The 21,131-nt window shown below is 44.3% G+C and overlaps 1 protein-coding gene across 4 annotated transcripts in view; it reads left to right on the top strand.

The window, feature by feature from the left end:
- st6galnac5a (ST6 (alpha-N-acetyl-neuraminyl-2,3-beta-galactosyl-1,3)-N-acetylgalactosaminide alpha-2,6-sialyltransferase 5a) overlaps positions 1–20,744 on the top strand; it is a 74,626-nt gene extending 53,882 nt beyond the window's left edge. For 3 of the 4 annotated variants that reach the window (XM_072574759.1, XM_072574758.1, XM_072574761.1), the window contains 2 exons: positions 4,409–4,516; positions 19,887–20,744. In XM_072574759.1, the coding sequence (XP_072430860.1) occupies positions 4,409–4,516; positions 19,887–20,121 (343 nt within the window). In that variant the 3' untranslated portion in view covers positions 20,122–20,744. Of the gene's footprint in view, positions 1–4,408; positions 4,517–11,484; positions 11,557–19,886 lie in introns of all 4 variants that reach the window. The other variant, XM_072574760.1, reaches the window with a different exon arrangement.
- The last annotated feature ends 387 nt before the right edge of the window (positions 20,745–21,131 follow it).

Genomic DNA, 21,131 nt, shown 5'->3' on the forward strand with positions numbered 1-21,131 from the left:
ACTCCCCCACCCCAGGGAAAAGACCTTGTCTATTTAACCTATCCATGCCCCTCAGGATTTTATAAACCTCTATAAGGTCACCCCTCAGCCTCCAACGCTCCAGGGAAAACAGCCCCAGCCTGTTCAGCCTCTCCCTATAGCTCAAATCCTCCAACCCTGGCAACATCCTTGTAAATCTTTGCTGAGCGCTTTCAAGTTTCACAACATCCTTCCTATAGCAGGGAGACCAGAATTGCACACGGTGTTCCTTGAATATTTGGGAGCCAGAGGTGGATAGATTTCTGTTAAGCAAAAGGGTGAAAGATTATCAGGGGCAGGTGGGATATGGAGTTGACATTACAGTTATTGAATGGTGAATGATCTTCTCTTGCTCATGATTTGTAAGCTCATGTGCTTGTACATAGGCAAGTAAACGAGGGGGGTTTTAGCAATAGAACGAGTCTCATCTAATCAACCCCCTTGAGCTTAATCTCAACATCAGTTAGTTCCTGACTGATCTGTACTGCAGCTCCGTCCAACCTGAGTTTTACCAAGATGTTGCTTGGTATAGAGAGAAGGTCCTATGAGGAAAGGCTGAAGGACTTGAGGCTGTTTTCATTAGAGAGGAAAAGGTTAAGAGGTGACTCAATGGAGACATACAAGACGAATAGAGAGTTAGATTGGGTGGATGGTGAGAGCCTTTTTCCTCGGATGGTGATGGCTAACACAAGGGGACATAACTTTAAATTGAGGGTTGATAGTTATAGGACAGATGACAGAGGTAGGTTCTTTACTCAAAGTAATAAGGGTGTGCAACAGCCTGTCTGCAACAGTAGTAGACTTGTCAACTTTAAGGGCATTGGATAAACAAATGGATGATAATGGAACAGTCAGCACAACATCAAGGGCTGAAGGGCCTGTTCTGCGCTGTAATGTTCTATGTTATGTTCCTCATTGCTCCTACTAACAAAAATGTACTCACCTCGGCTGGGAGATTTGAATTTACCCGCAACCTCAGCAGTGTTTTGGGGAGAATATTTGAAACTTACAGCACACTCTGTGTGAAGAAATGCCTCCTCATATCATCCCTGAGTGGTCAAAGTTTAAGGCTACGCTTCTTCTGGACTCCCCCTTCATCCTAAGCCACATCAGAGAAAATACTGTCTCTCTACTGGCCATTTAAAATCTTGTACTCACCTTCAAGACCAGAAAATCTACCCAAAGTGTACTGACCTGCCCGATGTGCAAAGACTAAAAGTAATCTGTATGCTAGTGGCTGGCAGCATGAAGGAATTCAATTCAGGAATATAAAACAAAGAAAGGAAAATCCCTAATACGTAAAAAGCAAAGCTTCCAAATCAGCTTTTATCCTTTTATCCACCCAGGATCGTGGGTATCGCGGTGACATTCAATGTTCCTCAGAGAGCTCTGCTTGCTTCATGTTGAGATCCACACTGAATGACACGCTTCGTCATACGCACACTTTCAATCTCGCCTCCAACAGCAGCGCCTCACGCTGGCTCAGAGCTGTCCTAAAGTGAAAGGAGAAAGATTTAAAAGGGACCTGAGAGGCAACCTTTTCACACAGAGGGTGGCTCTTGTGTTGAATGAACTGCCAAAGGAAGTGGTAGATACAGGTAAAGTTGCAACATGTGAAAGACATTTGGACAGCTACGTGAAGAGGAAAGGTTTAGAGGGATATGGGTCAAACACAGGCAAGTGGGATTAGTTTAGTTTGGGACAATTGGTTGGCATGGTCAAGTTGGACCGAAGGGTCTATTTCTGTGCTGAAAGGCCCTTATGACTACCTCCTGCAAGTTCCCCTCCAAGCCGCACACAATCCTGACTTGGAACTGAAATAAAATAAAGAAATGCGGATGCTGGAGATGTGAAACAAAAGCAGAAGTTGCTGGAGAATCTCAGCAGGTCTGGCAGCATCTGTGAGAAGAGAAACAACGTTAATGTTTCGAGTCCGGTGACTCTTCATAGAGTACTTGATGAAGAGTCATACAGGACTCGAAACATTAACTCTGTTTCTCTCTGTATAGCTGCTGCTCAGATTCTCCAGCAATTTCTGTTTTTGTGACTTGGAATTGTATTGGTATTCCTTCACTGTCGCTGGATCAACTTCTAGTGGAATTGTTCCCCTAACAGCACTGTGGGTGATCCTGCACTCAAAGGAGTTCAGGAGGTCGCTCTCCACCACCTTCCAAAGGGACAATTATGGGTGGACAATAAATATTGACCTAGCCAGTAACACTCACATCCCGTGGACATTTTTTTCACTGGCTGAGGCATCGGGAGAATGTTGTTGCCTCATTTTATGGGATTGCCTTTGACCTGAGAGGGGCAGTCAGAGCCAGGTTTTGCCCTGAATGACTGCACCTCAGGCAGTGTAGCACTCCATCAGCACTGCACCAGAGTGGCTTCTGAGGTGATGTCCTTAGAGAGAGGCTTGAACCTTTGGTGTGATTCAGAGGTTGCGTTCTGAGAGTCTGAGGAATGAATGCTGTTTTACTTGAAATTTCTTTCTCTTACTTTTAGCAGACTAATTGAAAAGCTGTAGACAGATTTTAGATGATAACATTAAGTAGCAGCAGCTGATCACACTGACATTGAGAAAGAAATATCTAGTGTTTATGTCATGTCTATCACATCCTCAGGATGTTCCAGTGTGCTTCATGAGCCAAGGGTTTTCAAACTGCGTTCACAGTTATTGTGGAGGTATTTAAACAAAGATGGATAAGATTTTCATTTATTTAAGTGTTAAGAACCTCAAGACATTCCAATGCACTTTAACATGATGAAGTGCACCAGGAATGTACACAGAACATAAAACGGTTACAGTGCAGTACAGGCCCTTCGGCCCTCGATGTTGCACCCAATCTACCCTACACTATTCCTTTTACATCCATATGTTTATCCATTGACCATTTAAATGCCCTTAAAGTTGGCAAGTCTACTACTGTTGCAGGCAGGGCATTCCACGTCCCTACTACTCTCTGAGTAAAGAAACTACCTCTGACATCTGTCCTATGTCAATTCAAAGTTATGTCCCCTATGTAGTTACTGTTACAATTTAGACAGTGGATTCAAGATCGCATCAACACAGGGTGATTCATTTTGCGAGCTCTCTACAGCAGATCTTATTCTCATATTTCTTACAATCGTTCTGTCTCTGTCTGCTCAATCACCCTGTGATCTATATGTCCTTGTATGCTATGATCTGCCTGTACTGCTCGCAAAACTTTTCACTGCACTTCGATCCATGTGACAACGATAAATCAACAACAATAAATGTGGCAGTCAGTTTGCACACCGCAAGGTCCCACAAGCAGCAGCGTATTGGATAGTGAATTGAATTAACTTTATTGTCACATGAGTACAGTAAAAACTTTACAAGTCCCACATACAATGCCTTCTGAGGTACAAACATACCTGGGTATAGAATCAGAAAAGTAAAGAATACAAAGCTAAAAAGTTGAACATTACAGTGCTTCTTACAAAAAAAGTAGAAAACCGAAGAAACACAGTTAACAGTTCAACGTCACATTCCATAATCGCCTGGCCACGCTGGACTCATATTCCTCACAAGAGCTCAACGGCCCCCACTTCAGGCTCCACCTTGCCCCTGCCACCACCCCGTGCTGCTTGCTCTCACCACCTTGCAGCCTGTTCCTGCTGCCACTGCCATTGCCATGTCGCACTGCCTGCTCCAGCTCTCACTCCCGGCCACCCTAGGCTTCCTGTTCCCACTCTCATGGCCACTTGGGATGACTGCCAAGTTGATGTCAGGGACCCCTTTCTTCCCCGACTGCCTCGATCTCCTCCGTGCTGCCACAAACCCGTGCCTCACATAAACTAAATAGATTAAACTAAGGAAAAAAACAAGCGGCGAAAGAAGAGAAAAGCAAAAGTTAAAGATGAAAGGTAAGAGTAGACGAGCCCCGAGCAGGAGCCTGCATGCCACACTACAACTCCGCCATCTTGGAGACACGGTGCCCCTAGTCTATCTGTTTAAATATAGCACATGCAGCAGGCAGGACTCCCCCTGCTCCTGTCTAAATAACATCATCACATTTTTGTGTCAAACTACTAGGACAGATGGAGCCATGGGTTTAATGTCTCACCTGAAAGGGAGTATTTGTGACACAGCTGTAATCCCTCAGTATTGTACAGGAGAGTCAGGAGAAACTAGTGTTCCAGTCTTTGAAATGGGATTTAATCCCAAAGCCTTGTGAATGGGAGGGTACAGGGGAGCAGTGCTATTCCCTAAACCATATTTAACACTGTTTGATTTCCAAGACCCAAACCTGAGTCTGGCAGATTCCCCAACTCTGTACAGTGGCTCCTTTGGTTTCTGTCATAGCTTTTTCCGGTCTGTTGTCTGCTTTGGAACGCGTGGTCATCCAAGATGTTTCTTTTCTAGGAAAGCCTCCAATTCCTGGCTGAGTACTGGCTGGTTCACCATGATCATCGCCCTGGAACTTTGCGATAGAATTGAGGTGTATGGTATGGTCCCACCGAACCACTGCAGGTAGGTGCTGACTGTCACTGGCTTCATAGCATGAGGCCTTTTTGTTGACTTCCTGCTTCCTGGTAGCCTGTAGTCTTCATTGATTTAATTATCCTATATTCAATAAGGTGAGTGTGGTACCTGAGCTATGCTTGATTGGTGAAGACTGGGCATTGACTCAGAGCAAAATAAATGGACACCCCAGAAGCTGAAAGCAAGAGTGCAGGTAGTCAGTGATGGCAGGGATATTACAAAACTGTAGAAAAAAAAGGTGCTCCTTTATAAAATGTACAACAATCTGATGAATACACAACATAGCCTGATCCTGAGCACAGATAGGGTAGACAGGAAGGGAACATTCTCCCTAATGGAGGGTTTAGTGACCACAGGAATAGGTTTAAGGATAGGGCATAAGGTTTAGAGGAAATGTGAGGAAACATTTTTTTCATCTAGAGGGTGGTGAGAATCGGGAATTCCCTGCCTTCGAAGACAGTAGAGACAGAAACCCTTGGTACATTTAAGAAATATTTAGATGTGCACTTATGCTGCCAAAACGTTTGGCCAAGTGCTGGAAAATAGGATTGGAATCATTAGGTGGTTATTTTTGACTGCTACGGACATGATGGGCCAAAGGTTCTTTTTCTGTGCTGTGGATGTTTATGACTCTCTCCTTAACCATAATCTTTTAGTTCCTCAATCTGTGCATGGTCCTTTCAACAAATGTCAATCAATATTGTACCGAAGTGACTCCATCATTCAAGATGGAGACTGAGACAATTATGGATATCAGGGCCTCAGCTACTCTAGAATAGACTATAAATCAATACAACAGCCTTCTGGTCTGCTATTTTTTCTTAAATCCAAAGAATTTGAGAGTTTTTGGCAAAGCCAGCTTTATTACCAATTCCTAATTGCGCTTGAGAAGGCAATGGTGAACCACAAGGAGTTGGTACGCCCTCTGGGACATTAAGGAGTGGATCCTGCGGGTTTTGGAAATAATGCATAAAAATCGAAAATCATCCACTTTAGTAGTAAGAACCGATTTGCAGAGTATGCCTTATGTGCGTGAGGTTGGAGGTGTTGATCTACAAAGGTGTCCTTGTCAATGGATCACTGAAGGTGAACATGCAGGGGTAGCAAGCTATTAGAAATCTGAACAGAATGTTAGCTTGGGTGGCACAGTAGCTCAGTGGGTAGCACTTTTGCCTCACAGTGCCAGGGACCCAGGTTTGATTCCATCCTCAGGCAACTCTTTAAGTGGAGCTTGCGTGTTCTCCCCGTGTCTGTGTGGGTTTCCTCTGGGTGCTCTGGTTCCCTCCCACAGTCCAAAGATGTGCAGGTTAGGTGGATTAACCATGGGAAATGCAGGATTATAGGATGGGGTGGGTCTGGATGAGAAGCTGTTTGATGGGTCAATGCAGACTCGATGGGCTGAATGGCCTGCTTCCACACTGCAGTGATTCTATGTTAGCCTTTATCGTAAAAGAATGTTGGTATAGGAGCAGTGAACCCTTGCTCCAATTACACAGGAGTTTGGTTAGAACACACCTGGAGGGCTTACTGCAGTTTTGGTCTCCGTATCACAGGAAAGGTATTATTGTCAGAGAGGAAATGCAACAGACACTCACTAGTTTTGTTCCCAGGATGTCAGGACTGACCAATGAAAAGGAATTGGGCAAAGCTTCTCTGAAGTTTTGGATAATGAGAGCTGATCTCATTGAAATGTACAAGGTACTTGATAGGCAGCGAGTTGAGGAGAAATTGTTTTACTCAGAATCTTTGGAATTCTGTTCCCCAGAGAGCGGGAGAAGCCAAACACATTTGAGGCAGAGGTTAATGGATTTCTGATGATCAAGGGCATAAAATGTTGTGGGGGTGGTGGTGGTGGGCGGGGGTGCAGTGGAGTGGAGTTTAGGTAAAACACATTGGAGTGTTCAATCGGCTGAATGGTCTCCTCCTATTCCTAATATTGCAGTATTTTCACCCAGTGTTAAACCGGGAATGTTGATATGATTTGGAGGGGGGCTTCAAATTGATGGAGACCTCAAACCCTTGCTGCCCTTGCTCTTCTATATAGTGGATGTTGAAGTAGTCTTGGGGAGTTGTTCTAATCTGGGTACAATACACACCATGACTCATCTAAGCTACTAAACTGTTGGGAAATCATTTGAGCTTGCATTCACCCGTGATTGCATCCAACAGAATACGAGCATAAATTGCATTGTTGCGACTAATTGAGAAACTTCTAAAAAGCTGCGACTGTCAGATTTTAAGAAACACAACAGTCAATTTGCACACAGCAAGGTCACACAAATAAAAATGTGATCCAGAGAGTCAGAGTCATACAGCACAGAAACAGAGCCTTCGGTCCAACCAGCCCATACCGAACATTATCCCAGACTAAACTACTCCCACCTGCCTGCGCTTCACCCTTATCCCTCCAAATATTTCTTATTCATGTACTTATCTAAATATCTTTTAAACATTGTAACTTCCTCAGGAAGTTTATTCCACTCACAAACTACCGTCTGTGTAAAAATTTGCCCCTCGTGTCTTTTAAAGTCTCTTTCCTCCCATCTTAAAAATATGCCCTCCACTCTTGAAATCCCCTATCCTAAGGAAAAGACACCTCTCATTAATCCTATCTATGCCCCTCACAATTGTATAAACCTGCATAAGGTCACCTCTTAACCTCCTGTACTCCAGTGAAAAAGGTCCCAGCCTCCATTTTACAGCAGGAGAGAGGAACCAGAGGGCTGCTGTTTTCTCTCTAATAGTCTCTTTAGCAAGTTTTGAGAAGATTTGTAGCTCAGGTTGATGTTTTGGATGTAGGTTTTGTTGATAAACAAACACATCGAGTTAGACCCCATTTACCACCCCCTGAGAAAAGGAGCAGGAAATGACTTCACCACAGGAAATGACATCACCAACCCAAAGGAACCCAAACATATAAATAGAAAGCAAGAATTTTCACCATTGCCCACTGAGATGTTAAGAGAAAGTGAGGTCTGCAGATGCTGGAGATCAGAGCTTAAAAATGTGTTGCTGGGAAAGCGCAGCAGGTCAGGCAGCATCCAAGGAGCAGGAGAATCGACGTTTCGGGCATAAGCCCTTCTTCAGGAATGTTACCTCGTATGGGGTAATGAAATGTTTGGAAATGAACCTCCAAGCTCAGTGACCAAACCTACATTCAAAGTCTCCTTAGCAATTTAGAACAGTGGGAATGTGGTTAGGGCAGTTGAATGTTCCTCCTGCAGAACGTGGGAGGTGAAGGTCACCACTAGTATTCCTGCTGACTTCCTCTGCGGGAAGTGCACCCAACTCCAGCTCCTCAAAAACCATGTTAGGGAACTGGAGCTGGAGCTGGGTGAACTTTGGATCATTTGGGAGGTGGAGGGGGTTATTGAGAGGAGTTACAGGGAGGTAGTCACACCTCAGGTGCAAGAAAAAGGCAGATGGGTTACAGTCTGCGGCACGGTGGGCAGCACGGTGGCACAGTGGGCGGCACGGTGGCACAGTGGTTAGCACTGCTGCCTCACAGCGCCTGAGACCCGGGTTCAATTCCCGCCTCAGGCGAGTGACTGTGTGGAGTTTGCACGTTCTCCCCGTGTCTGCGTGGGTTTCCTCCGGGTGCTCCGGTTTCCTCCCACAGTCCAAAGATGTGCAGGCCAGGTTAATTGGCCATGCTAAATTGCCCATAGTGTTAGGTAAGGGGTAAATGTAGATGTAGGGGTATGGGTGGGTTACGCTTCGGCGGGGCGGTGTGGACTTGTTGGGCCGAAGGGCCTGTTTCCACACTGTAAGTAATCTAATCTAATCTAATCTAGTCAGGGGGTGGAAAGGGAACCAGTAGGGAGTACAGGATCCCCTGTGGCTGTTCCCCTCAATAACAAGTATACCGTTTTGGATACTGTTGGAGGGGATGACTTACCAACGATTAGCCATGGAGTACAGGTCTCTGGCACAGAGTCTTCCTTGTTGCTCAGAAGGGAAGGGGGTAGAAGAGCAGAGCATTAGTCACTGGAGACTCAATAATTAGGGGGACAGATAGAAGGTGGCAGAAGTTCAGGGAGCTAGGGTGGAGGTTTAGAGCTAGAACAAACAGAGTTGTTATCTCTGGGTTTGTTGCCCGTGCCACGTGCTAGCAAGGTGAGGAATAGGGAGAGAAAGCAGCCGAATACGTTGTTGCAGGGGTGGTGCAGGAGGGAGGGTTTTGGATTTCTGGATAATTGGGGCTCATTCTGGGGTAGATGGGACCTCTAGAAATGGGATAGTCCACACCTGAACCAGAGGGGTACCAATATCCTGGGGGGGAAAGTTGCTAATGCTCTTCAAAAGGATATAAACTAATTCAACAGGGGGATGGGAACCTGAATTGTAGCTGCAGTGTAGTGAAGTCAGAAATGAGGTTTCAAGGTAACAAGAGTGTACCAGCAGGCAGGAAAGTAGTATGAAGTGTGTCTACTTCAACGCCAGGAACATCCGGAATAAGGTGGGTGAACTTGCAGCATGGGTTGGTACCTGGGACTTTGATGTTGTGGCTATTCAGAGACAGGGACAGAGCAGGGACAGGAATGGTTGTTACAGACTCTGGGGTTTAGATGTTTCAGTAAGAATAGGGAAGATGATAAGAGGGGGAGGTGTGGCATTGTTAGTCAAGGACAGTATTACGGTGGCAGAAAGGACATTTGATGAGGACTCATCTACTGAAGTAATGTGAGCTGAGGTTAGAAACAGGAAAAGAGAGGTCACCCTGTTGGGTATTTTCTATGGGCCTCTGAAAAGTTCCAGAGATACAGAGGAAAGGATAGCAAAGATGATTCTGGATAGGAGCCAAAGTAACAGGGTTGTTGTTATGGGGGGACTTTAACTTTCTAAATATTGATTGGAAACGGGTCAGTTTTTGTCCAATGTGTGCAGGAGGTTTTCCTGACATAGTATGTAGACAGGCCAACAAGAGCTGGGGCCACATTGGAATTGGTACTGGGTAATGAACCAGGCCAGGTGTTAGATTTGGAGATAGGTGAGCACTTTGATGATAGTGACCACAATTCGGTTACATTTACTTCAGCAATGGAAAGGGATAGGCACCCAGAGAGTGGTGGGTATGTGGAATGCTCTGCCCCAGAAGGCAGTGGAGGCCCAGTCTCTGGATTTGTTTAAGAAAGAGTTGGATAGAGCTCTCAAGGATAGTGAAATCAAGGGTTATGGAGATAAGGCAGGAACAGGATACTGATTACGGATGATCAGCCATGATTATAATGAATGGTGGTGCAGGCTCGAAGGGTAGAGTGGCCTACTCCTGCACCTATTGTCTATTGTCTTTTGTATCGCAGGGCAGGAGTTATAGCTGGGGGATAAGCAACTATGATGCGGTTAGGCAAGATTTAGGATGCATAGGATGGGCAAGGAAACTGCAGGGGATGGCCACAATTTGAAATGTGGAGCTTGTTCAAGGAACAGTTACTGTGGTTCTTGATAAGTATGTACCGGTCAGGCAGGGAGGAAGTGGTTGAATGAGGGAACCATGGTTTACTAAAGAAGTTGAATTTCTTGTCAAGAGAAAGAAGGAGGCTCATGATACGAAAGTCGGAGGAGTTGTAGACAGTGAGGAAGGATATGGCAGGTTACAGCGAGATATAGAGAAGCTGCAGAGCTGGGCAGAAAGGTGGCAAATGGAGTTCAATGTAGCTAAGTGTGAAGTGATTCACTTTGGTAAGAGTAATAAAAAGATGGATTACTGGGCTAATGGTAGACTACTTGGTAGTGTGGAAGAGCAGAGGGATCTTGGTGTCCATGTACACAGATCTCTGAAAGTTGCCACCCAGGTAAATAGTGCAGTGAAGAAGGCATATGGCGTACTGGCTTTTATTGGTAGAGGAATTGAGTTCCGGAGTCCTGAGGTCATGCTGCAGTTGTATAAGACTCTGGTGCGGCCGCTTCTGGAATATTGTGTGCAGTTTTGGTCGCCATACTATAGGAAGGATGTGGAGGCACTGGAACGGGTGCAGAGGAAGTTTACCAGGATGTTGCCTGGCATGGTAGGAAGATCCTATGAGGAAAGGCTGAGGCACTTGGGGTTGTTTTCTTTGGAGAAAAGAAGGTTTAGGGGTGATTTGATAGAGGTGTACAAGATGATTAGGGGGTTAGATAGGGTTGACAGTGAGAACCTTTTTCCGCGTATGGAGTCAGCTATTACAAGGGGGCATAGCTTTAAATTAAGGGGGGGTAGATATAGGACTGATGTTAGGGGTAGGTTCTTCACTCAGCGAGTCGTAAGATCATGGAATGCCCTGCCAGTAGCAGTAGTGGACTCTCCCTCTTTATGGGTATTTAAGCGGGCATTGGATAGGTATATGGAGGATAGTGGGTTAGTGTAGGTTAGGTGGGCTTTGATCGGCGCAACATCGAGGGCCGAAGGGCCTGTACTGCGCTGTATTGTTCTATGTTCTATGTTCTATGTTCTATGTGAGGATGAGACGTGAAGGCTTAGTTAGGGGGCTTGAGTGTTACAAGTTAGCCAGGAAGGACCTAAAGAGACAGCTAAGAACAGCCAGGAGCGGACATGAGAAGCCTTTGGCAGACAGGATCATGGAAAACCCTAAAGCTTTCTCTCGGTATGTCAGGAATGACTAGAGTAAGATTAGGGTCAGTCAAGTAAGTAATCTGTAAGTAATCTAATCTAATCTAAAGAACAGTAGTGGGAAGTGGGTGTGTGGAGTCCAAGGAGGTATAAGAGGTGTTAAATGAATATTTTTCATTTGTATTCACACTGGAAAAAGGCAGTGTTGTCGAGGACAATACTGTGATACAGGCTATTAGACTAGACAGGATTGAGGTGCATAAGGAGGAGGTGTTAGTAATTCTGGAAAGTGTAAAAATAGATAAGTCCCCTGGGCCGGATGGGATTAATCCTTGGGTTCTCTGGGAAACCAGGGAGGTGATTGCAGACCCTTTGACTTTGATCTTTATGTCGTCATTGTCTACAGGAATAGAGCCAGAAGACTGGAGGAGACCAAATGTTGTGCCCCTGTTCAAGAAGGGGAGTAGAGACAACCCTGGTAATTATAGACTAGTAGCCTTACTTCAATTGTGGTTAAAGTGTTGGAAAGGATTATAAGAGATAGGATTTATAATAATCTAGAAAGGAATAATTTAATTAGGGATAGTCGGCATGGTTTTGTGAAGGGTAGGTCATCCCTCAGAAACCTTATTGAGTTCTTTGAGAAGGTGACCAAACAGGTAGATGAGAGTAAACCAGTTGATGTGGTGCACACAGATTTCAGTAAGGCGTTTGATAAGGTTCCTCACAGTAGGCTATTGCACAAAATACGGAGGCATGGGATTGAGAGTGATTTAGTGGTTTGGATCAGAAATTGGCTAGCTGAAAGAAGACAGAGGGTGGTGGTTGATGGGAAATCTTCATCCTGGACTTGTTACTAGTACTACCTATTTTAGGGCCATGCCATTTGCCATTTTTATAAAAGACCTGGATGAGGGTATAGAAGGACAGGTCAGTAAATTTGCAGATGACACTAAGGTCGGTGGAGCGTGGACAGTGCCGAAGGATGTTGCAGGTTACAGAGGGGCATGCATAAGCTTCAGTGCTGGGCTGAGAGTTGGCAAATGGAGTTTAATGTGGAAAAGTGTGAGGTGATTCACTTTGGAAAGAGTAACAGAAATACAGAGTGCTGGGTTCATGCTAAGATTCTTGGCAATGTGGATGAACAGAGAGATGTCTGTGTCCAGGTACATAGTTCTCTGAAAGTTGCCACCCGGGTTGATAGGGTTGTTAAGAAGGCATACAGAGTGTTAGCTTTTATTGGTACAGGGATTGAGTTTCGAAGCAATGAGGTCATGTTGCAGCTGTATAAAATTCTGGTGCAGCCGCACTTGGAGTATCGCGTACAGTTCTGGTCACTGCATTATAGGAAGTATGTGAAAGCATTGTAAAGGGTGCAGAGGAGATTTAGCAGGATAGTGCCTGGTATGGAGGGAAGGTCTTATGAGGAAAGGCTGAGGGCCTTGAGGCTGTTTTTGTCAGAGAAAAGTAAGTTGAGAGGTGACTTAATAGAGACATATAAGATAATCAGAGGGTTAGATAGGGTGGAGAGGGAGAACATTTTTCCTTGGATGGTGATGGCTAACATAACAGGACATAGCTTTAAGTTGAAGAGTGATAAATATAGGACAGATGTCAGAGGTAGGTTCTTTACTCAGAGAGTAGTGAGGACATGGAATGCACTGCCTGCAACAATAATAGACTCAGCAACTTTAAGGGTATTTAAATGGTTATTAGATAAACATATGGATGATAATGGAATAGTCTAGGTTAGATGGATTTCAGATTGGTTTCACAGGTTGGTGTAACATCAAGGGTCGAAGGGCCTGTACTGTGCTGTAATGTTCTATGTTCTATCCAGCCTTTCTTTATAACTCAACTTCCATACCCGGCAACATCCTGGTAAATCTCTTCTGAACCCTCTCCAGCTTAATAATATCTTTCTGTGATCAGACGGCATTAAGTTCTGCTGAAGAGGTCTCACCAATGTCCTGTACAATCTCACCGTCATGTTCTAACTGCTATACTCAAAGTTTTGAGCAATGAACGCAAGCCTCCTAAACACCTTCTCGACCACCTTGTCTATACGTGCCCTAAATTTCAAAGAGTTATGTACCTGAGCCCCTAGGTCTCCCTGTTCTTCAACACTGCCCAAGGCCCTACTGTTGATTGTATAAGTCTTGCCCCTGTTGGTTGTACCAAAACACAATACCTCACATTTGTCCAAACTAAATTCCATTTGCCATGTTTTAGTAATGAGGAATATACCGGGACAGGAATACCGGAGGGACTTGCTCCACTGCCTTTATTATTGTCATGAGATCTCTTTGTATTCACTTAAGGTAAGGAGACCAAAACTGCACAAAGCACTCCAGGTGTGCTTTAACCAAACTGCTGTATAATTGGAGGAAGAGTTCACTGCACTTGTGCTCACATCCTTCTGCGATAAAGAGTTGGCACTTGGGCAATGCCAACCTTGTTTGACACTGCACTGAACTAGCAATTTGGACTATGTGCTCGCATCTCAGAACCCACAATCCTCAATGCCCACTGAGCCAGGTCTGCTAAAGATATGTACAGTACTGAGATTAGAAGGTATAATCAGACACTTTACACTGAAATAAAGCCTGACTTCACAAAATAATATCTTCCTGAATGTCCGTCATTAACCACAGATAAACTACAGAAACATCAGCAGCACAATCCAAAATGAAATCCGTCTCCAGTACAATTCTCAACACTTACCATATTTTATTAATGCTTTCCACAGCTCGATTGACAAGCAGGAAGGTTTTACACAGGGGTTCCGGTGTATGTGGGCTCTAATTGGCAGGTTTCGTCCTTAATTGTCAAAAGAAATGAGGACAAGTCATAATGCCTTCCTGTTGTGACAGCTTCCACATTAATCCTCTGCTTCAGGTTTTACCCTGTCATTAGGAACCTTGCAGGATTTTTCTTTGTAAATCGTGGATAAGCTCTTTATCAGAACAAAGCAGGGAAAAATTTGTCATCGTTTCTACCAAGGGCATAACTGTTTCATTGAATAATGGTCATGTTTCTCCTCTGAGCAGGAATTTACAGAAATGCACTTATTCATGACAAGACTGTTTAGAGATATTTTTCAGGGATGTTCTTACACAGCTCTGGAGCAAGCAGGACATGAACCCAGGCCTCCTGTCTCAGAGGTACAGGGAGACTAATGTTGTACTGCAACAGCCCCCAACAATTGATGTTGAAGGTAGAGATTTTTTCCCCTAAACAACCTGTTCAGAGATGTTATTACACAACTCTGGAACAGGCAGGACTTGAACTCAGGCCTCCTGGCTCAGGGAGACTGACACTACTACTGCAGCACAAGAGCCCCCATGCTGCACAGTTTATATTTATGCAGAAGTTAATCTGGGACTTAATCAGAAGTATAGCTTTAACCCACTTATGAACGATTCATTTCTTTTTCATTTGTTCATGCAATGAGGGCATCACAGGCCAGGCCAGCATTTATTGCCCAGAGGGCAGTTAAGAGTCAACCACATTGCTGTGGGTCTGGAGTCACTTGTAGGCCAAACTGGTTAAGGGTGGCAGTCTCCTTCACTAAAAGGCATTAGTGAACCAGGTGGGTTTTTCCTAACAAATGACAATGGGTTCATGCTCATCAGTAGACTCTTAATTCCAGACTTTTTTTTTGATCAGATTCAATTTCTACCATATGCCGTAGTAGGGTCTGAACATACATCCCTAGAACATTATCTGGGCCTCTGGATTAATAACCCAGTGATAATACCTCTAGGCCATCACCTCCTCTGATTTCATAAGGCTATCTGTCACTGGTGTTGGTCCCTCAGAATTAAGGATGATGGCTGACAGGATGCATAACTGACAAGCCAGTTTCAGGTCCATATATTTTCTGACAGTGGGGGCATACTGTGGGGAAACAGAATTAGAATTGATGGCAAACAGAAGTCTCTGGTTCTGGGTTCAGCAGTACAAACCACCTTTATTCAGAGCTCTTTGACCATGTGTGTGGGAGAGAACAGAGACTGCTCCAGATCTGGCTTTCTCATGAAGCCTCGCTGTCCTCTGAATTACAGCTCAGATTGGAGGAGAGGTCAGTGATACTCTGGCTTCCCCATCTGAATCCAGTATTTTTATACATTTCACATAACAATAATTACATGCAATATTGATGTTATTGTTCCACTCCCTGAATCTATACATCCAATCTTGCGAAATAGCTAAACAATGATGGACATCACTATGGACAGCCCTCGGTTCCCCATGATCTCATGATGTTTATCAGACATTGTTGTCATCAGGCCTTGGGATCTTACAATGTACCCCATTAACTTACGGTTATAGTCTTCCTCAGACATTTGCCATTCTTGCTTATCTCTAAGGACAGTTCAAATTCTGTTATTCATTTTATTCCTTGCTATCCTTATCAATTTCTGTTATTCACCTTATATTTCCTGCTATCCTAATTATAGGTTAAAAAATATGCTAACTCCTACTAATTTCTATAAAATTCATAGTATCAGTTGTAATATGAGATTAGTTATATATAAAGTTATATGGTTACACCTAATGTTAGACTTGTTTAGCCACCAAATTGTGAGCAGTTTCTGTCCCCACCTGATCAGGTAAACATTGTCCCTCTATCTTGCAGCTGCTCCTTCTATCCACATGCTTAATGTAAGTGCATTTTAAACAGAAGGTTGCTTCAAAGATGAAACTTACTGACCCTACCGTAAATATTTCTACACTAACTCTTTTACTTAATCAGATAATATCAGTTCAAATTCCATTAATAAGACTGAAGCTCAATCACTTTCACTGCTCAGCAAGCTTGTCTGAACACCTAAGGTTTTACAAAATGTAACCTTGTTCTCCATTTATCTTATTTGTCTCTGTTACTGTGGGATTCCTTTAGTTCATGCTAAACTACAAACTTCAGGCCCAGACATCTCTTTTCGGACTGCCTCTTACAGATTTTTGTACAGAGCTCGCTGTGTCTTCATTCGTAAGATTCTTTGTTCTGCCTGGACCCTGTTATCTTGGGTCTATCGTATTCTCAGAGCTATTGTCCTAACTTACAACCTCACTTGAATTCTGAATTCAGCAAAGCTAATTCTGGTACTGCAGCTAAAAACCTCCTCCGCCATTCTTATGCCAACTGAAAAGCTGCAGGCAGCCATTTTGTGCCACTTCTAGCCAATGGGCTTCCCCAACAGAATCCCCGTGTTGCCTTCCTTCTCCTTCCTTCTGACTCTTCCATTGGACCTTGAGGTTAAATTACTCAAAATGGCCATGATGGATCAGAAATTGACTGAGAGGCAGCACCGCACAGATGATGCTTTTCTCTGAATCTTCTATCCATAAATGGGATTGTATTATCTCAGGAATTGGTTTATCGGGTGATCCCTATGTCCAAGGATCTGTTCTGTGGGGTGGTCCCTACATTCAGGAATCTGTTCAATGGGATGAATCCTAAATCTAGGAATCTCTTCTGTGGGGTGGCTCACTCAACCCAATCTGACAAACCTGACATCCCAAGAATCAATCTGTTGAACGTTCCCTGCCCGCCATCTATGATGATTATATCTGTCTTTAAGTAAGGAGACCAAAACTACACAGGTACTTCCTGAGATTTTCCAACAGTTTTTATTTCTTGCTTCCATTCCTGCCCTGCAGTGTTTCATCTTTGATTTATTGCAAGAGGATTAGTGTATAAGAACAAGGAAGAGTTATCACTTTTGCATTCATTGCTCAGATCTTTGAGTATAGGAGTTGGGACATCATGTTGAGGTTGTACAGGATTTTAGTGAGGCTTCTTCTGGAGTACTGTATCCAGTTCTGGTTGTCCTGTTATAGGAAGGATATAATTAAACAGGAGAGGATTCAGAAAAAAAATGACCAGGATGTTACCAACAATGGAGGGTTTGAGTTATAAAAATAGACTGGAAAGATTGGGATGTTTTTCACTGGAGGTTAAGGGGTGACCTTATTGAGGTTTATAAAATCATGAGAGATCTAGATAAGGTGAATGGCAAGGGTCTTTTCCCTAGGGTGAGGGGGTTAGGAGGCATATCTTTAAGGTGAGAGGAGAAAGATTTAAAAAGGACATAAGCAGCAAGTTTTTATACACAGAGCGTGGAATGAACTGCCAGAGAAAGTGGTGGATACAGGTAAAAGACATTTGGATAAGTTCATTAATAAGAAAGTTTTGAAGAGATGTGGGCCAAGCACAGGCAGGTGGGACTAGTTTGGTTTAGCAACAATGTCAACGTGGACGAGTTGGACTGAAGGGTCTGTTTCCGTGTCTCTGTGACTTGATGACTTGCTTATACAGAGCTTTGGTCAGACCGCAGCAGAAGTACTGTACTGTACTGTACACCCTTGTTTGGGAAAAAGAGAACTCTGGAGCTGTGCTGCACTTGAATTTCTGCAAGATTAGCACACAAAATCTGAGAGGATTAATCATGCGGTTCACGCTCCTGGATTAGCTTAACATTCCAATTTTGGCATCATACTTCTGAAAAAAATGAAGGCTTTAGAAAGGGTAGCAAAAAGATTAGCGAGAATGGTTCTAGGGATTTCAAGTTTGTGAATAAATTGGAGAAGTTGGAGACTGCTCTCCTAAGAAATATGGTGGCAATTTGATGGAGGTATTCAAAATTGTGAGAGTTAGACTGACCCTATTGGCAAAAGAACTTACAGATTTACAGTGATTGATATGATTTGATTTATTGTCATGTGTACCTAAGTACAGTGAAAAGCTTTGTTTATGAGCAATACAGGTAGATCATAGCAAACAAGGACATACAGATCATAGGGTGCTTAGACAGAGTGAGGCACACAGGTTACACTGCACAGAAGGTGCGTGAAGCAAGGTCAACATTGGAAGTTAGAGAGTCCATTCATCAGTCTAATAACAGCAGGGAAGAAGCTGTTCTTGAACCTGTTGGTGTGTTCAAGCTTCTGTTTCTTCTGCCTGACAGAAGAGAGTATCGTTGGGTTGGGAGGGGTCTTTCATGTTGGCAGCCTTTCCATGGCAAAGGGAAGTGTAAATGATGTCCATGGATGGAAGGTTGGCTTTCACAATTGTATTGGCTGTGCACACCACCTTCTGTAGTTTCTTATGGTCCTGGGCAGAGCAGTTGCTGTACCAGGCTGTACCAGGCACCCGGACAGTATGCTTGGCAAAAGAAGCAACAGTAGATGAGGAAAAGCGGTTTAATCCAGTGAGTGATTAGGTCTGTGATGCCGGGGAATCTGATGGAGATAGTTTCAATCGTGGCTTTCAATTGGATAAACACATGGAGGAAAATAAATTGCAGGATTACAGGGAGAACTGGGGAGCGGGGCTGGTTGTGTTGCTACAGAGAGCCAGCACAGACAATGCTGGACCGAACATCACCTCCTTCTGTACTCTAGCCCTTCTGTGAATTGTGACACAGAACAGGAGACATTCGAGATTCACTGCGCAGGGTGGAGAAACCATATTCAAGAATCTACAGAATCTGAAGGGGTCCTTCATTTGTTTGCAGGATACATACATTGGCAGCAGTATTGCCCTTGTGTATAACTGAGAGGTGCTGTGGTGGATACACTCAGTAAGGGATAACAATTTGGGTAAGGTCCTGGAGAAGGGATGTCATGGCAGTGGAGAGAGTGCAAGAGATTTACCAGGATGTCGCCTGGACTAGAGAGTTTTACTTATGAAGCGAGATTAGACAGATTGGGGCTCTTTTCCCTGGAGCAGAGGTGGCTGAGGGGGACATGATTGAGATGTATACCATTATGAGAGGTATTGATGGGGTGGGCAGGAAAGAACTATTCCCTTCGTTGGAGGGATCAATGACCGGGGGTATCGATTTAAGGGGAGCAGAGAAAAAGGAAAACCCTTTTTCACCCAAAAGAAAAGGTCTTTTCCCTGGGGTGGGGGAGTTCAGAACTAGGGGGCATAGGTTTAAGATGAGAAGAGAAAGATTTAAAAGGAACCTGAGGGGCAACTTTTTCACACAGAGGGTGGTTTGTATGTGGAATGTACTACCTGAGGAAGTGGTAGTTGTAGATAGTTACAACATTTAAAAGACATTTGGACAGGTACATGGATAGGAAAGGTTTAGGGGGAAATAGACCAAACACAGTCAAGTGATACTAGTTCAGTTTGGGAAACTTGGTCAGCATGGACAAGTTGGACGGAAGGGTCTTTTTCTGTGCTGTGTTGACTCTGTGACTCACTACCTGTAAGGATGATGGAGGCAGAAACCCTCATAACATTGACAAAGTATATAGATGTTCACTTGCAATGCCAAGGCATACGGGGTTGTGGTGAAAGTGAGAACTGCAGTTGCTGGAGATCAGAGTCAAGATTAGAGTGGTGCTGGAAAAGCACAGCAGGTCAGGCAGCAACCGAGAAACAGGAAAATTGATATTTCGGGCAAAAGCCCTTCATCACGTACAGGGTTGTGGGTCAAGTGCTGGGAAAATAGGATTAGAATAGTTAGGTGTTTGTTGTTGACTGACACAGGTTTGATGGGCTGAAGGGCCATTATTCTGTCTTGTAGGTCTCTATGGTTGCAGGACAACCAAAGGATGGTAGCCTTTGGAGGACAGGCTCACTGGATTCACCAGCTGTGAAATGGATTGACAACATACAACAAAGACAGTTTGCAAGGAGATATTTTTCTGGTGTCTTTCACAGGCTCAGGATCTTTCTAACCATTAGATCATAGAGATAACCATTGAAATATTTCTGAAGGCTAATCACTGTCACTCTGTGGGGGGATGGTGTGAACCTGGGCAGTAACATGACGTTCTCTTTCTCAGGGACCCCGCTCACCGCACGGTGCCGTACCATTACTATGAGCCGTCAGGAATCGATGAGTGCACGATGTACATCTCGCACGAGATGGGCCGCAAGGGGAGCCATCACCGGTTCATCACGGAAAAGCACGCATTCGCCAGGTGGGCAAGGCAGTATGACGTCCACTTCCACCAGCCGGAATGGGAGCTCGAATCCCTGGCTTCCAATCAGACGGAGCGCAAGGCAAGGCGGCGGTGAGGTGTAGGCGAGGACGGGGTGAGGTGACCCAAGCACGGGGCACACGTGACCAATCAGCAGGAGCTGCCAAACCCAAGGGACAGTTTCCTCTTGTTGTTTCCAATCAGCATCCCACCAAAGGAACATACCACATTTATGTAGCACCGCCTGCGACTGGTGTAAGACTTTGGAAGGGCAGCCGCTATTGCAATATCAAGGGATGACAAGATGGCCGCCCCTGCAGATCTCTCAATTCAGAAAGCTCATGAGGCACAGCGATTGGAGCAAAACAATCCTTTCAAAACTGGGTGAACTTTTTTATTTAAGGAGCCCGGAGAGAACTTCATTTGATTTATTGACTCTGGTTTATTTAATGCTTCAGCCTCTGCGACCATCCCAGTGTTTTGTCTTCATATACTTGTGATGGTTTCTTTCTAATCACTGACCTGTAATGTTATTTGTATCAGTTGGAATTTATTACCTCATTGGGCTCCAACGTATCACTTTTGAACTTTTGCTGACATTTTAACCAAATACCACAGGCAGCTCAGAACTGTAGCCTCTAATTAATCTTCCTGTGTGCCAAGGACTCCTTGTGTTGTGAGAAATTACTGGTTGAAGAATAAAAGTGTGTGGGGAACGACTCAGTTCCGTCTTCAACTGTTTTGAGGTTCCATGCATCAGGGACATCAATCAGCCCTTCAAAGCTCAATGTTAACTGATCTTTATGTAACTGTGTCTGTTCAACCTGGCTCTGTAATTCTTTATAGTGGTAACTAACAAACATTCATCTGTGTTGAAATTTTGCATCTCTTCTATCACCTTCAATGTCTCTTTGAGAGAACAAAGTCTAGATTTTGTAGTGTCCATCATGGTGTGGCAAGGTGGCTCAGTGGTTAGCACTGCTGCCTCACAGCACCAGGGACCCGGGTTTGATTCCAGCCTTGGGCGACTGTCTGTGTGGAGTTTGCATATTCTCCCTGTGTCTGTGCACGTTTGCTCCAGTTTCATCCACAGTCCCAAAATGCACA

This window comes from Chiloscyllium punctatum, chromosome 7 (genome assembly GCF_047496795.1).
Source record: "Chiloscyllium punctatum isolate Juve2018m chromosome 7, sChiPun1.3, whole genome shotgun sequence".
Classification (NCBI taxonomy): domain Eukaryota; kingdom Metazoa; phylum Chordata; class Chondrichthyes; order Orectolobiformes; family Hemiscylliidae; genus Chiloscyllium; species Chiloscyllium punctatum.